This window comes from Lithobates pipiens, unplaced genomic scaffold (genome assembly GCF_037356315.1).
Source record: "Lithobates pipiens isolate NorthernLeopardFrog02 unplaced genomic scaffold, aLitPip1_a1.2 Scaffold_18, whole genome shotgun sequence".
Classification (NCBI taxonomy): domain Eukaryota; kingdom Metazoa; phylum Chordata; class Amphibia; order Anura; family Ranidae; genus Lithobates; species Lithobates pipiens.
The window spans coordinates 340321285-340335368 of NW_027507758.1; the positions used below are offsets into that span (position 1 = coordinate 340321285).

The 14084-nt window shown below is 44.7% G+C and overlaps 1 protein-coding gene across 1 annotated transcript in view; it reads left to right on the forward strand.

The window, feature by feature from the left end:
• LOC143988102 (cyclic GMP-AMP synthase-like) overlaps positions 1 to 14084 on the forward strand; it is a 161269-nt gene that overhangs the window by 59429 nt on the left and 87756 nt on the right. The window contains exon 3 of the mRNA XM_077487385.1: positions 10994 to 11213. Within this exon, the coding sequence (XP_077343511.1) occupies positions 10994 to 11213 (220 nt within the window). The remainder of the gene's footprint in view (positions 1 to 10993; positions 11214 to 14084) is intronic.

Genomic DNA, 14084 nt, shown 5'->3' on the forward strand with positions numbered 1-14084 from the left:
CTCGGGCTGCTATCTCATCCTTGATGGAATCCGAGAGACCAGAAAGCAGCTACGAGGGCCTCATTGTTCCAAGCAACCTCTGCTGCCAGAGTATGGAATTCAATGGCGTAGTAGGCAACAGTTTTCGTACTCTGTTTGATGGTCATGAGGCACTTGGCAGCAGAAGCGAAGCGTGCGGGAACGTCAAATACCCTTTTAAAGGAGGCCATAAAGTCAGGGTAACTCAAGACAACAGGTTTTTGCATCTCCCATAGAGGGTTTGCCCAGGCCAAGGCTCTCTCAGAAAGCAAAGATATCACAAAACCTACTTTGCTTCTGTCCGTGGGAAACGCCTGGGGCAGCATTTCAAAGTTAATCTCAACCTGGTTGAGAAACCCTCTGCATTGAACTGGATCACCCCCAAATCGCTGGGGAAGCGGAGCGTAACCAGATATACCTCTTATAGAGGTAATATTTGAGGCGGGTGCCTGCACAGAGATTGGCATGGCAGCAGGGACGGCCTACAACTCAGGTTGTACTGGAGCAGCCACAGTAGAGGATTCCAGGCGAGCCGTGGGACTCAGGAGCATTTGTAACGCTATGGAAACTGATTACTCATCCAATCTGGAAACAATATTACCAACAAGTGGATTGACTGTATCTCCTGAATTCATGGCCTTCGCCTACTGTCAGAAACCATGAACCAGACCGAGACAGAAGTACAATTAAATCACACTTGTTTATTAATAAAAAATAAAAAGGTAAATAGAGTAAGCATAGTCAAAGCATAGCCAGTCCAGAGTTCAATAACCAGATTGGGTAATCGGCCAGGCCAGAAGTCAGGGATCCAAGTGGAGCAACAGCAAGCAGGGTAAGGAGCCAGAAGGTATGTCAGCAAGCCAGTCTTTAAACAGAACTGCAGGAGATGGTTTCTTGTGATGTGACCAAGGCAAAGGCAGAGATGAAGTGAGCTGGACAGCTTTAAGAAGGCAGGTCAGACGAGCAGGATCAGGAACAGCTGGGTGACTGTGGAGAGAGATGAAAGCTGGCAATCCACCAACAGCTGAGCACCCAGCCCAGAGAAGGAAGGGCTAAGCCAGCCCTGACAGTTTTCCAAATCCCACTGTATATGGTCATTAAGGAATCGAGGACCTTTGTGTATAGACGTGTGCAGTAAGGTATGTGATTGTCTATTTCCTAGCCTGATATTGGGCTAGTTAGATAGCACCTAGTGGCAAGTTTTTAGGTATTGAGATCCAGGTCTGGAAACGTTTTGTAATATTGAGTTTCCTCTGTAGGGGTTGTGGTTTCGTCTCCATCTTTGTGTGTGTAAAGTGAAAGAGTGTAAATGATGTGGGGTAGTGGCGCATGTGGTTTTCTAATTGAGAAGTTGGGTATACTGGGAGGTCGTTTGGAAGTGTTGCCAGCATGCCCAGGTGTTTCTATAGGTTTTAGAGGAGTCATGTGAGTGGTGTATGAGTTCTTCCATTGAAGCTATTTTGTTTACACTTGTAATCCAGGTGGCAATCGTAGGTGGATTGGGAGATTTCCAGAGGGCCGGTATGCAGAGTTTTGTGGCATTAAGGAGAGGTTGGACCAACGATCTATGGTAAGTTTTCATTGGTAAAGTTGAATGATGAAGCAGAGCTTGGGCTGGGGAGAAAGTCTAAGTGGAAAGTTGTAATTTGGTCTATATACCGGAATATATCAGTCCAGAATTTCATGATTGGGGGACATTCCCACCAGATGTGAAGAAGCGAACCTTCTTCCTTATTGCATCTCCAGCACGTGGGTGGAATCTCTGAGTTGAATTTGTGTCATTTGAGGGGGTTGTTATACCATCTGGATAAAACTATTTTCTTGGGCAGTCACATTGATCGAGCCTTTGTGTATGTTAGTATATATCTTTCCCCATTCTGTGTCTAAGAGATTGATGGAGAGATCTTTTTCCCATTGTGAGCTTGCAAGATTCGATTTAGGTCTTTGGTCATCAAAAAGTATGGAATAGATAATGGAAATGAGATGGCGTTGTGGTTCCGAGTTGGCGCAAATGGATTTGAATTGGGTTATTGAGATAATGTCTGAGTCGCATCTAAGACCAAAAAGATTTTGTGATCTCTCCTCTGTGCATTCAGTGTTTAAAGTGGAATAAATGCATTTCATTGAAGACGTCTTCTGCCTTTGGATCTGCAGGGGGTCCTAATTCTAATAGAAAGGATCCAGCAGTACCTGGTGGGAAATCAGGATTGAGTCTAATCAGTGTGAGCTGGCTTGGTACTGAAGAGATATGCAATGGCGCGCTGCAGCGAATGCATGTAATGTGGTGGCAATTAGTGGGTGTTTGCATTGTTGTGGAATGTGGCTAGTTTTAGTCCAGGGTATACTTTTGAGTGGCAAGTTTGAGAAGGCCTGTTCGATAGATGTTCATGCTTTGGTGGCTGTATGAACAGTCCAATCTACTGTTCTGGTGAGTTGACACGCCCAATAATATTTTCGAATATCCGGCAATCCCAGACCACCTTTCAATTTAGGCAAGGACAGTCTTTTGTCTTCAATCAAAGCTCAGCTGAGCTCTTGTTCCTCCCCAAATCAATTCCGAACAGGCTCTACGGAAAGATGCAAAAAACGTTTGAGGTAATTTTTGAGGTACCGTATATACTCGAGTATAGGCCGACCCGAGTATAAGCCGAGGCCCCCAATTTACCCCCAAAAAACTGGGAAACCTATTGACTCGTGTATAAGCCGAGGGTGAGATATGCCTGTCCATCCCTGTGTGTGTGTCCATCCATCCATCCATCCCTGTGTGTGTCCATCCATCCCTGTGTGTGTGTGTCCATCCATCCATCCATCCATCCCTGTGTGTGTGTCCATCCATCCATCCATCCCTGTGTGTGTGTGTGTCCATCCATCCATCCATCCATCCCTGTGTGTGTGTCCATCCATCCCTGTGTGTGTGTGTCCATCCATCCATCCATCCGTGTGTGTGTGTGTGTGTGTGTGTGTGTGTGTGTGTGTGGCCTTGTGTGTCCAGCCTACCTGTGTCCTGAGCCTCCGTCCGGTCCCGAGCCTCCGTCCGGTCCCGTCCCGTCCCGAGCCTCCGTCCGGTCCCGTCCCGAGCCTCCGTCCGGTCCCGTCCCGAGCCTCCGTCCGGTCCCGTCCCGTCCCGAGACTCCGTCCGGTCCCGTCCCGAGCCGAGCCTCCGTCCGGTCCCGTCCCAGGATCACCGCTCTTCGTCGGCGCCCATTCCCCTGTTCAAATGCCGCGCCTCCCTGTCTGTGATAGGCGGAACACAATTTCCCAGCAGCCTGTGTTCCGCCTATCACGGACATCGTCTCATCCTCGTCCGTAGTACGAGGATGAGACGATGTCGGTGATAGGCGGAACACAGGCTGCTGGGAAATTCAGTGTTCCGCCTATCACAGGCGAAGGCGGAGCCGGAGGCGCGGCTTTTGAATTATAGAATGGCCGCTGTCTGTCTGCTCGACACGCTGATCGAGCAGGCAGACAGCGATGACTCGAGTATAAGCCGAGGGGGGCACTTTCAGCCTCAAAAAAGAGGCTGAAAATCTCGGCTTATACTCGAGTATATACGGTAATTTTACTGGAAACGTTTGGAGAAAATAGAGTATTTTTGGTAAAATGGTCATCTTAATAGAGGTACTGCCAAACCAAGAAAATAGACCAGTCGACCAAGCTTTGAGATCTTTCTGGATAGCTTGTAGAATCGGGATATCGTTTTTGCTATGCAGATCTGAGAGATTGGTCGGTATGTGAATTCCAAGATATTTGAGTTTGATTGCCATTTGAAGGGGAACTTCACTTGGCATAGGGTTTTGGTGTCGTGTGGTAGAGATATATTAAGTGCCTCCGATTTAACAAAGTTAATTTTAAGATTAGTTAGAGTTTCAAATAGAGTTAGGCCTTTGAGGAGATTGGGTAGCGAAAGATGAGGATCTTGTAGGAATGTCGTCAGCAAACGCTGTTAGCTTGTAGGTGGAATGTGCTATGGAAATACCTTTTGAGGTCTTGATTATCTCTCAGACGTTGAAGACAAGGTTCTAATGCCAGGATAAAAATTAGTAGGGAGTGCAGGCAACCTTGACATGTCCCATTTGACACGGAGAAGGCATCCGACAGGTGTCCGTTAACCCGAACCTTAGCCGTCGGCTTTGAGTATAATGCAAGTATATATTGTAGCATGCGATTCCGTATGCCAATCTGCATGAGGATTTCTGCTAGATGGTCCCAGGCCACCCTGTCGAACGCTTTCTCTGCATCCAAGGAAAGGAAAAATCTGTGTTGTTTCTTTGAAGTCAGTTGTCTATTGCCTCTCTTCTGGGCACAAAGAGTCTGTTAAAAAAAATTACTTACGTCAGTGCTACAGTTTGAATTTAAAACGTATTTGTGTGAACTGTGACGTTAAGTCATGGATTGTGGAAACTAACTAGCGTCGGGTGATTGTATATAGTGTATACCACATTTACCACTGACTAATGCAGAGTTGCAATACAAGGAGATCAGCTAAAAGTATTTGGATCTGTATGTGCGTTATAATTGAAATTAGTTAATTTTTATCAGCAACAGCCCTAGTTTGCGCAAAAGTTATCGCATTTACAAAAAAGGGAATAGTTTTATGGCATTTTTATTAATAATGTTTTTTTTTTACTAGTAATGGGAACGATCAGCGATTTTTTTATTGTGACTGCGACATTATGCGGACACATCAGACATTTTTGACACATTTTTGGGACCATTATCATTTATACAGCAATCAGTGTTATATAAATGCACTGATTCGTGTAAATGACACTGGCAGCAAAGGGGTTAACCACTAGGTGGCAGTGTAGGGATTAAGTGTGTCCTGGGGCGTGTTTCTAACTGTGGGGGCGTGGCTGTGTATGACACGTCACTGATCTCTGCTCCTGATGACAGGGAGCAGAGATGAGTGACACTGTCATTAGGCAGAACAGGGAGATGCTTGTTTACATTATATCATCTCCCCTTTCTTCCTCCCCGTTCGACGATCGCTGGTATCCCTGCGGCGATCAAGTCCGCAGGACCCATGATCCGACTCACGGAGGTCCCGACCGGCGTACATGTGCTGCTGGCGGCACGCACGTGATAGCACAGCGCCATATTTAAAGAGACGTACCTGTACGCTCCCATTTGCCTGTCCGTGGCATTCTGCCAATGTACATTGGCGTGCGCCGGTCAGCAAGTGGTTAATAAAGAAATCGGCCTGTAGTTGGAAACTAACTTCAGGTCCTTATCGTTATTGGAATGACAGTGATATGTGCAGCTAGGAGGTCTCGGGGAGGAGGATTGTCTGTGGAGAGGGAATTAAATCAAAGAAGTGTGGGTATAACTCGTCCATAAATGCTTTATAGTATCCCATAGTCAGGCCATCTGGCCCCCGGGCTCTTTCCAGGTTTCAGTTGCTTGAGAACAGTGTCTTATTCCTCCTTAGACAGCGGTTGTTCCAAGTTTGACACTTCAGCGTCCGAGATAGGTTTAGGACCATATTGGGCCCGGAATTCTTTGATCAAACCCAATCTGTGTCATTCCGGGTAGGTGGGGTCTCAATATTGTAAAGTTGTGTATAATATTCGACGAATTGGTCTGCTATGTGGCTATTAGAAGTTAATCTGGTTCCCTCAGGGGTGTTAATTGACTGGATTATTGTAGTCAATTTTTTTGGCCTGAGTGCTCTAGCAAGTAATTTACCGGTTTTATTACCAAATACATAGAATAGTTTTTGAGACAGTATATATTTAAGTTTGTAGTTTTGTTTAGTTCCTCTATCAATTTGGTTCTAGCTTGGGTGAGGTCCTGGAGGGTCGAGATTGTGTTTGTTTTTTTGTGTGATTTTTCTAATGCATGAATACGGTTGGCGAAATTTGAGATGATTTTTAGTCTTTCACGCTGTCTTTTGGGGGCTATCGCTATCAATTCCCCACGAATAGTGCATTTATGAGCTTTCCATTTTATCTATGGGGAAATGTCGGTGGCATCGTTCTCAGTGAAGTATTGTACGAGCCTTTTATGGATGTAGGATGCTGTCTGATTGTCGGTAAGTAATGGCGGATCCAGACACCATATCTGTGAGCGGGACTGGGTGATGGAAAATTCAATCAACGTGGTGGTAGGCTGATGGTCCGAAATATACATTGGTTCTATAGTGGTTTTAAGGAGCATGGGGAGGTCGCTCTGTGTTATAAAGAGATAGTCAAGTCTGGAGTAACTTTCATGGGGATTAGAGTAAAAGGTGGTATAGTCCTTAGTCTTAGGATTCAATGTGCACCATGAGTCATGTAATGTTAGATCTTGGAGGTATTTCTTAATAGCACGTAATGCCTTGAATGGTAATTTAGACAAGCCTGATGAGGTGTCCTGGAAAGGGTTCAAAGGGACATTAAAATCTCCCCCTACTATCAGGATATCTTCCTGAAAGGAGGCAAGGCTTTGCATTGTAAGTGGGAAAAAGGGAACTTGTTTGACATTGGGGGCATAAATATTTGCCAAGGTTTAAGCGTTGTCAAATAAGAAGCCTTTGAGAAATCGATGAGGAAGGCCGTTTCCTATGTGTGACTCTGTTATTCGGAATGGACAATTTTTTGAAAAGAGAATAGAGACTCCTTTCACTTTAGAGTCCTTATTTGTGGCATTGTCACGTACCTGGTGGTTGAGCCCACGGATGCTGGGAGCGGCAACTCGTATTCCTCCGGCTCAAGAACTCCTGGTAGAGAGGACAGAGGTTCAAGAACGCAGAAGGGGCACAAGCGCCTAGCGGGTCACAGGTGCAAGGGCTAGCCGGCTCCAGGAACAGAGGAGAACCAGATGCAGGCTGGAACTGAGGTCAGGAAGGAACAGGAGCTGCAGGAACACACACGCTGGAGAGGCGGGGAAGGTGTCTTGTAGTACGGTACACTCCGCGGACCTTCAAGCAGATTGAGTAGAATACTGGAAGGCAGGAACAGCAGTGGAACGGCAGGCTAGGCCTAGTCGCAGACAGGCCGGGTCTGGTACAGGCAGGTGGGTAAGGCACTGAATCGGCAGGCAGGAGAATCGTCAGACAAGCCGGGGTCGTAGGCAGGCAGCAAGCAAGGAGTAGTCAGGGGTAAGCCGAGTCACAAGAGTAAGCAGGAGTCAGACAGGTACAGGGGGGTCTCTTCAGGAACGCTGTAGACCGGACAACAAGGAGGCAAGGTAACAGGTCCCTTTAAATAACACCCTTGGCGCCAAGAACTGTCACGCCGCGCGTGCCCACGCGCGTTCACGCGTTCACGCGTACACGCCCGCGCACACCAACCTCTCTGCGCACCCGCGTGCGCCCAACATCACTAGCGCGCAGCCGCATGCGCCCGGCAGCAACAGCGCGCACCTGCGTGCGCCCACCAGCGTTAATGTGCACCAGCGTTAGCGCGCACCCGCGTGCGCCGACTGCCACTTTTACCAAGGACTTTGCGGATAGAACATCCGGGGACAGTCGGACGGTCGGGCCGACCTTCTTCACAGGCATGCAGTGCCTTTGGAAAATGGTAGTTTGAAAATTTGGTTAAGGTGTCAGTTTTAAAATGTGTTTCTTGGATGAACACGATATCCGCTTTTAATTTGTGCATGGAATGAAGAACTTGCAAATGTTTTTCAGGTATGTTGAGTCCCTTAGCATTTAGCGAGACAGTTTTGGCCGTTACTTTGTGACTGGCCTTTGGATGAGAGTCATTCTTGTTAGGTGACATTATGTGGACTGAAGTGTACTTCTATGCGTAAATGCCCGTCGAAATCTGAGGATTGTCAATATGTGAATGGTATCACAGGAGAGACGTATTATAAGGTTTTGTGAAATGGTTAATGGTAGGGATGGGTTTGCCAATTGGTTGTCAAGAGGGGTAGCAATTAGGTGCTTTAGGCACTAGGAAAAGGATGGTTGTGTGAAATAGAAAGTTTTCTATGTGTGAGGATAACATACGCTGGTCCTAGATAGTTAAAGGCGATGGAGGTGGGAGTAAGGCCTGAAAATGAAAAAATATCCTGGAGATTTGCGAGGCCTGCTCGCTAGTCCAAGTGCAATATACACCTTAGTGTAGATGCAACCGGGTTGAGTCAGTGGTTATTGTAAAAAGGTAGATTCAAAGAACCAGTTAATCAAATGAAACCACTGTGTGGGAGGGTAAATCAACACTGGAGTATAGCATAACCTTTCAAGATGAAGGAAATCCAGCTGACTCCGGGAATATAACCTTTGAGGTAAAGTATGAGGAAGGTTTCTGTAATATTTATTAGACCCTGAGAAGTGGGAGATTATGGCCTATTTCTGGCCTGTGCGTGAAGTCTAAATGACATACTGGTTTACTTACGTTTATGTGTATCGTTAGTAAGACCTAATGGTTTTTAGGCGTATAGCAGTGGATGTAGTATTAGGATCAAGAGTCTGATATGCCTCATAATAAGTGATATGGATTTCTATCCAGTCTATTTTGTATATTCAGGAGGTGGTACAGAATGTGTATCTAAGTAGTAGAATGTACTATAACAAGAAATGCTCTATGAGCATATAGTAAAATATTTAAACAGCAACAAACCATTTGAAATAAAACAATGACTTTTTAAAGTATAGAAGGATGGAGTATCAGAACATTAGAAAGCTGTATCGTAAATCTTTTATAACAGTGAAACATCCCGGTTAATAACATTGAAGCTCGGTTCAACGTTGTTTGGTGAGGATATTATAAATAACCATTAGGTGTACAATTGAATTCCTAACTAGTCCTGTATGAAATCTGTGATGGGACAGAAAAAACCCATGAGTGCTTATAGATTAGCCAATGGAATTAATAGAGAAAGCTGGGGATTGAATTATGGTGGGATCATTATAAGAAATGTTGTACTATCCCATATACCTGTTTTCTGTTTAAATGGTCGCCCTCAACTCTGTAGGGAGCCATTGTCCACAAATATGTTGTAATCATTCCCTAAGTGAGGAGGTTGAGGAGACAGATTAGAGGTAGCAGCAAACGACATAAAAGTGTTGTCTATAATAGGTAGACATAACCCAGCTTCCCAGGGCTTGAGTGTTGTGAGTGTGTCCCATCTCTAAAAGTAGAGTAATTCCTGGCTGCGCTTTGAATATATCTGGGCGATCTGAACAGGAGATCCAGGTACCAGTTCTGTTGATTTTAGTAACAGCTAAAGTTGACCATAGGGGGAGGGATACGGACCATCAACCACCCACCATGACCATTATATATAAAGGGAGAGCCCGATATAATTCCCTAACTGCAAAAAAAAGCCTATCTGCTGGGATGAGTGTTGTGGTGTCTAGTTACAATTTGAAATAGGGCGTGTCTAAATAGGCTCTAATGTCCCCTCCCCCCCCCCTTTCCCTCACTGTACCAGGTGAGTGATGGAGTGTGATGTTGTTCGGGATGAATCGTCCTACCCCTTCACCCCTCCCCAACAGTATAAACATGCATAAGCATTAAACCTTCAGATCATTGTGCGTGTGATGATATATCAAGTAGCTAAAGAGTCATGCAGGGATTGTTATACAATCGTCTCTCAAACTAAGTCAGCTTAATAGAACCATAGAACAACATAGTAAGGATACCTCGGAACCCTCTGCCGTCCTTCTGGTAGTTAGTAGATGTGGGCATAAGGTGTATACATACCATGGATATCTTAATCTCCAGTACAAAGTACAAAGAAATCCCAAAAAAGGGATGATCAAGCTTTGCCTGAGCCTGTTAAGCCTACTAAAGAGTCTAGGGAAGTCTGTGTATATAAAGGGGCAAGATCAGTTCTTTACTTTGGTGGAGAATCAGGGTTAGGGAGACAATTCCACCACAGGTCTCCGTATAGCAGTACATAGTGAGACATTACCCACAAAGGATACTCACAGCCCACTACATAGCAGTAGGGGATAGGGGCTGTTCAGGACTAGGTTACTACAAGCTGCTGTACCCCAAGTACATGGCAGGGCCTTACCAACACAGGGTCAGGACTTTAAACCTCAAGATCTGCCATGTGTGATGCTATAATATCCCGAGAAGGGTTCTCACAACAGCCTTTGCGAGCTGAGAAGGGTTATTGCCATATATGCTAGGCACTCTTAACAGACAGAGCCCAGGTATTCGCTGTATTGTTTTAATGCAGGAGCCTAATGCTGAACCATTTTGTCCTCTATGCACCAGGATTTGAATATAAACACTGCTTGCAAGCATGATAGGCATGGGACTTAGCCAAAACAGCACTATGGCAGCCCGGAAAATGCAGTAGAAGCTACCACAAGAAAAAGTACCTAAATAAATACACCAAAAATGACACTCCTACTCATGGCTGCAACACACATTTTAACTGTCACAGCCGATGGTCCATTGGACCCCAGAGATTGGAAAAACAGAGAATTGGGCTCATGGCAGGAGATGTTGGCCCACAATCAGCCAGCCCAAGGCCCATCTTGGTTCCTCCCTCCTCATTGGGCATACCCCTGAAGGGGTTTTCAAGTACAGAGCTATATCCGCTGATGGACATAAACCCTGAACCTGTATAGCACCCTGAAACTAATTCAACACAATGCACCATATGTCATGCCGGAGCGCTCATGCAAGATCCAGTGTCCAAGGAGTCCTTGCAGGCTGGCCCCGCTTCTTCATTCAAGGGGGGAGTGGGTACAATTGCCTAAGGCTCAGCCAAGTATTCAGCTGATCCAAAATCTACAGACAGGAGCCACAATCTCTAGTTCAGCCAGGATGAATCTTTGAAAACCAAATCCTCCATCTCAAAAGGGCACTAGCAAAAAAACTGCGGCTTGCTGGGAGTGGGAGGAGTTATATGGGAAACGACCCTGCAGCTTTTTCTTCCAATGGCCAATCACCTGAAGGTAGCTACATATAACCTGTGGATAAAGAATAATGTATTCTATAATCTATGGTTAAAGAAGTATGATTTTAAAACATAATTAATGCTCCTTTTTGTAGTCAAATAGTGAAAACAATCATTCTTTACTCTCTTTTAGATTTCTAGACCAAATGAGTTTGATATCATGTTGAAAATACCAATCTGTGATGATCAAAGAATTAGCTTGACAGAGTTTGGTGGAAGTGGAGCGTTCTATACATTATGCTGTAAACGCAATATGGCATACTTTATGGATAAGTATGTAGATGATGATAGAAACATTTCTGCCAAAATAATTCTGACACAGTTCAGAAAGCTTGTTAAAGAAGCAATATCAGGTAAGTCACATGGTCCTTTTCCTTTAATTTTTGTAGATTTTGCCATAAATAAAATGTCTTAGGTGGGCAGCAACAAGTATGTGTGTGTTGGGGGCGAGGTGATCCTTCCTGTCATAAAAAATCTTCCTGCAAATGTTTGCTGAGGAATCATCCAGCATATCCCCAGATCATTTGATCAATGCTTTTTTGATCCCAGACTGCAAAGCTGAGGATCTAATAATTCTGGTAAGTGGGGTCACCGAAGGGGGAGTCATTTCACCCTTCCAACCCTTCACCCTTCAGAGCACCTAAGCACTTTTCAGATTTTTTGTATATTTGTTTTATCGCAATATAGTAATGTATTAGGCACTATTCATTAGGATGTATATTGTTTGATCTAGGCTTCTAGCACTGTTTTGTACTATATATGACTAGTCTGAAGTTTCTCATTTATGAGCTACAATTTTTTTTCAGCTCCATAATAATGGATTATTGTCTTGTCACTGCTACACATGGGCCAGCCTGAGATGTTTGCAATTGTCTTTTGAAGACAATTATTCTAGTTACATATGCAGTTACTTCAAGAGGAAGTAAACCCTGATGGATTTACTCTTGCCATACCAACCTTTTAACATTCTATGAGGTGAGCTGTACTTTTGAGGAAGGTCTGTAGATATAGTATATATAGATTTTGCAAGGGCATTTCATACAGTAACCTACAAATGCCTAATTTACAAAGGTATTTGATACTGATGATGATGATGAATCAGAAAACTGGTTGCAGGAGAACATCTAGAGGGTGGTGATAAATGGCATATTTTCTGAATGGTCAAGCGTTGTAAATGGGTTACTTCGGGGCTCTGTTCTGGGACCAATTCTGTTTAATTTGTGCATAATAAGCCTGTACTTTGTTCACAATAGAAAACATATCAAATGTTAAACTGAGAAAATGTACCATTTTAAGAAAAAATAAGGTAATTTTGAAATTGATGGCAGCAACACATCTCAAAAGTTGCGACAGGGCCATGTTTACCATAGTGTGGCATCCCCTCTTCTTTTAACAACACCCTGTAATTGTCTGGGAACTGAGGAGACCGGTTGCTGGAGTTTTGGGAGAAGAATGTTGTCCCATTCTTGCCTGATATAGAATTCTAATGGCTCAATGGTCCTGGGTCATCTTTGTCGTATTTTTCATTTCAAGATGCACCAAATATTTTCAGTTGGTGAAAGGTCTGGACTGCAGACAGGCCAGTTAAGTACCTGGACCCTTCTACTATGAAGCAATTCTATTGTCATAGACGCAGTATGCAGTTTAACATTGTCCAGCGGAAACCTGAAAAAAGACATAGTCTTTATGGGAGTATATGTAACAGTTATCCTATTTTACTGTTACTGTAGAATGAATGTCTGTTTCACTCATTTTTATTGGGTTTTTTGCAAGAATAACAAATCGGCCCATGCATGGGTTAAAGTATCTGAAGATAATGGTACAAAATAAGGTTCATATATTACAAGTTTACAGGGTTCTAGCCCCTGTCTCTGCTGGGGGCTATGCAGGGCCCCAATAGTGTTAGTTAGGAAAGTGGGCTTACATAGTGTCCCATGGATCCACATAGAGTAGTGAAACAGGAGGGGGCGGGGGCTGTTGGGGGTAAACTAGAGAGAGGAGACTCTAAGAACTCTTAGAGAGCTAAATTTAAGGGAGCTCCTGGAGGTTTAAAAATCAGGAGTGGCAGTTAGAGGGCGCGGGAGGGGAGCAAAAGTGGTATTGGTATGGGAAGGAAATCAGGGAAAGAATGGGAGTGGGTTCCCCTTGGATTCGGGAATAGACCTAGTACATAGACCTACATAGTACGTAGGTAGATCAAGCTAGATAATTTTTCATTAACCAGCATAAAACTTATATGCTCATTGACCTCTTGGAAACAGACCATGGGATTTTTGGTACCCAATAACACCGAAAGAACTTTATATACCATTTCCAAAATAGAGGTGTTAGAGGAACATTTCTCTTATGTTCATTGATGGACACAGCTGCTTCTTCTATATCCATGACGAAATAGGGTTTTATAGCCCCACCTTCAGGACTAGGACACTAGGCAAACAAAAAGACTCGGCACCTCCTATAGGCAGTCCTCTCTGGGTATAAAACCCCCTCTCTGCTTTAGGTCTCCAGTCATATTTGCCTAGTGTCTTCAGGAGTCGGTCCATTTACTCAGTGGTAGCCTCCCTTCGCCACAGGGATTTTCTGTCCTCCATAGACATCAAGTCCACCTATCTGCACATTCTCATTTGCGAGGGGGATCAGTAATTCCTACGCTTTGCTATTGGGAACGCTCATTATTAGTTTGTAGTACTGCCCTTTGGTCTGGATTCCACACCTGCGATGTTTACCAAGGTCTTGGCCCCGGACCTGGCCTTGCTGAGACAACAAGTAATTGCTGTGATCGGCTACTTGGATGACTTGCTCCTGCGCGTGGAGACCCGCTCATCGCTGCTAGACAGTGTGGGGATCACCATGCTTTACAGGTGGATTCTGAACTTTAGGAAGTCAGTGTTGACCCCTTCCAAACATCTGGAGTATCTGGGATTGATCCCTGATTCAGAGCGCACCAGTGTGTTCCTTCAATCAGACAAACTCTTGAAGCTCTGGTCGGCATTCCAGCAGCTTTTGACTTACAAGTGGCCCTCCCTGTGTTTTTACATACAGGTCATAGGCTTAATGTTGGCTACCGTCAAGTCGGTCATGTATGCCAATCCCATATGTCCTAACGAAGTTTCCGGTGGGCGGGACGAAACATGTAGATGGAGAGACTTGCCCCCCTATTGCCCAGCCACCTCATGCCCTATAGGAACCACACTGGATTGCCTGTGTTGTATCCGGAAGTAATG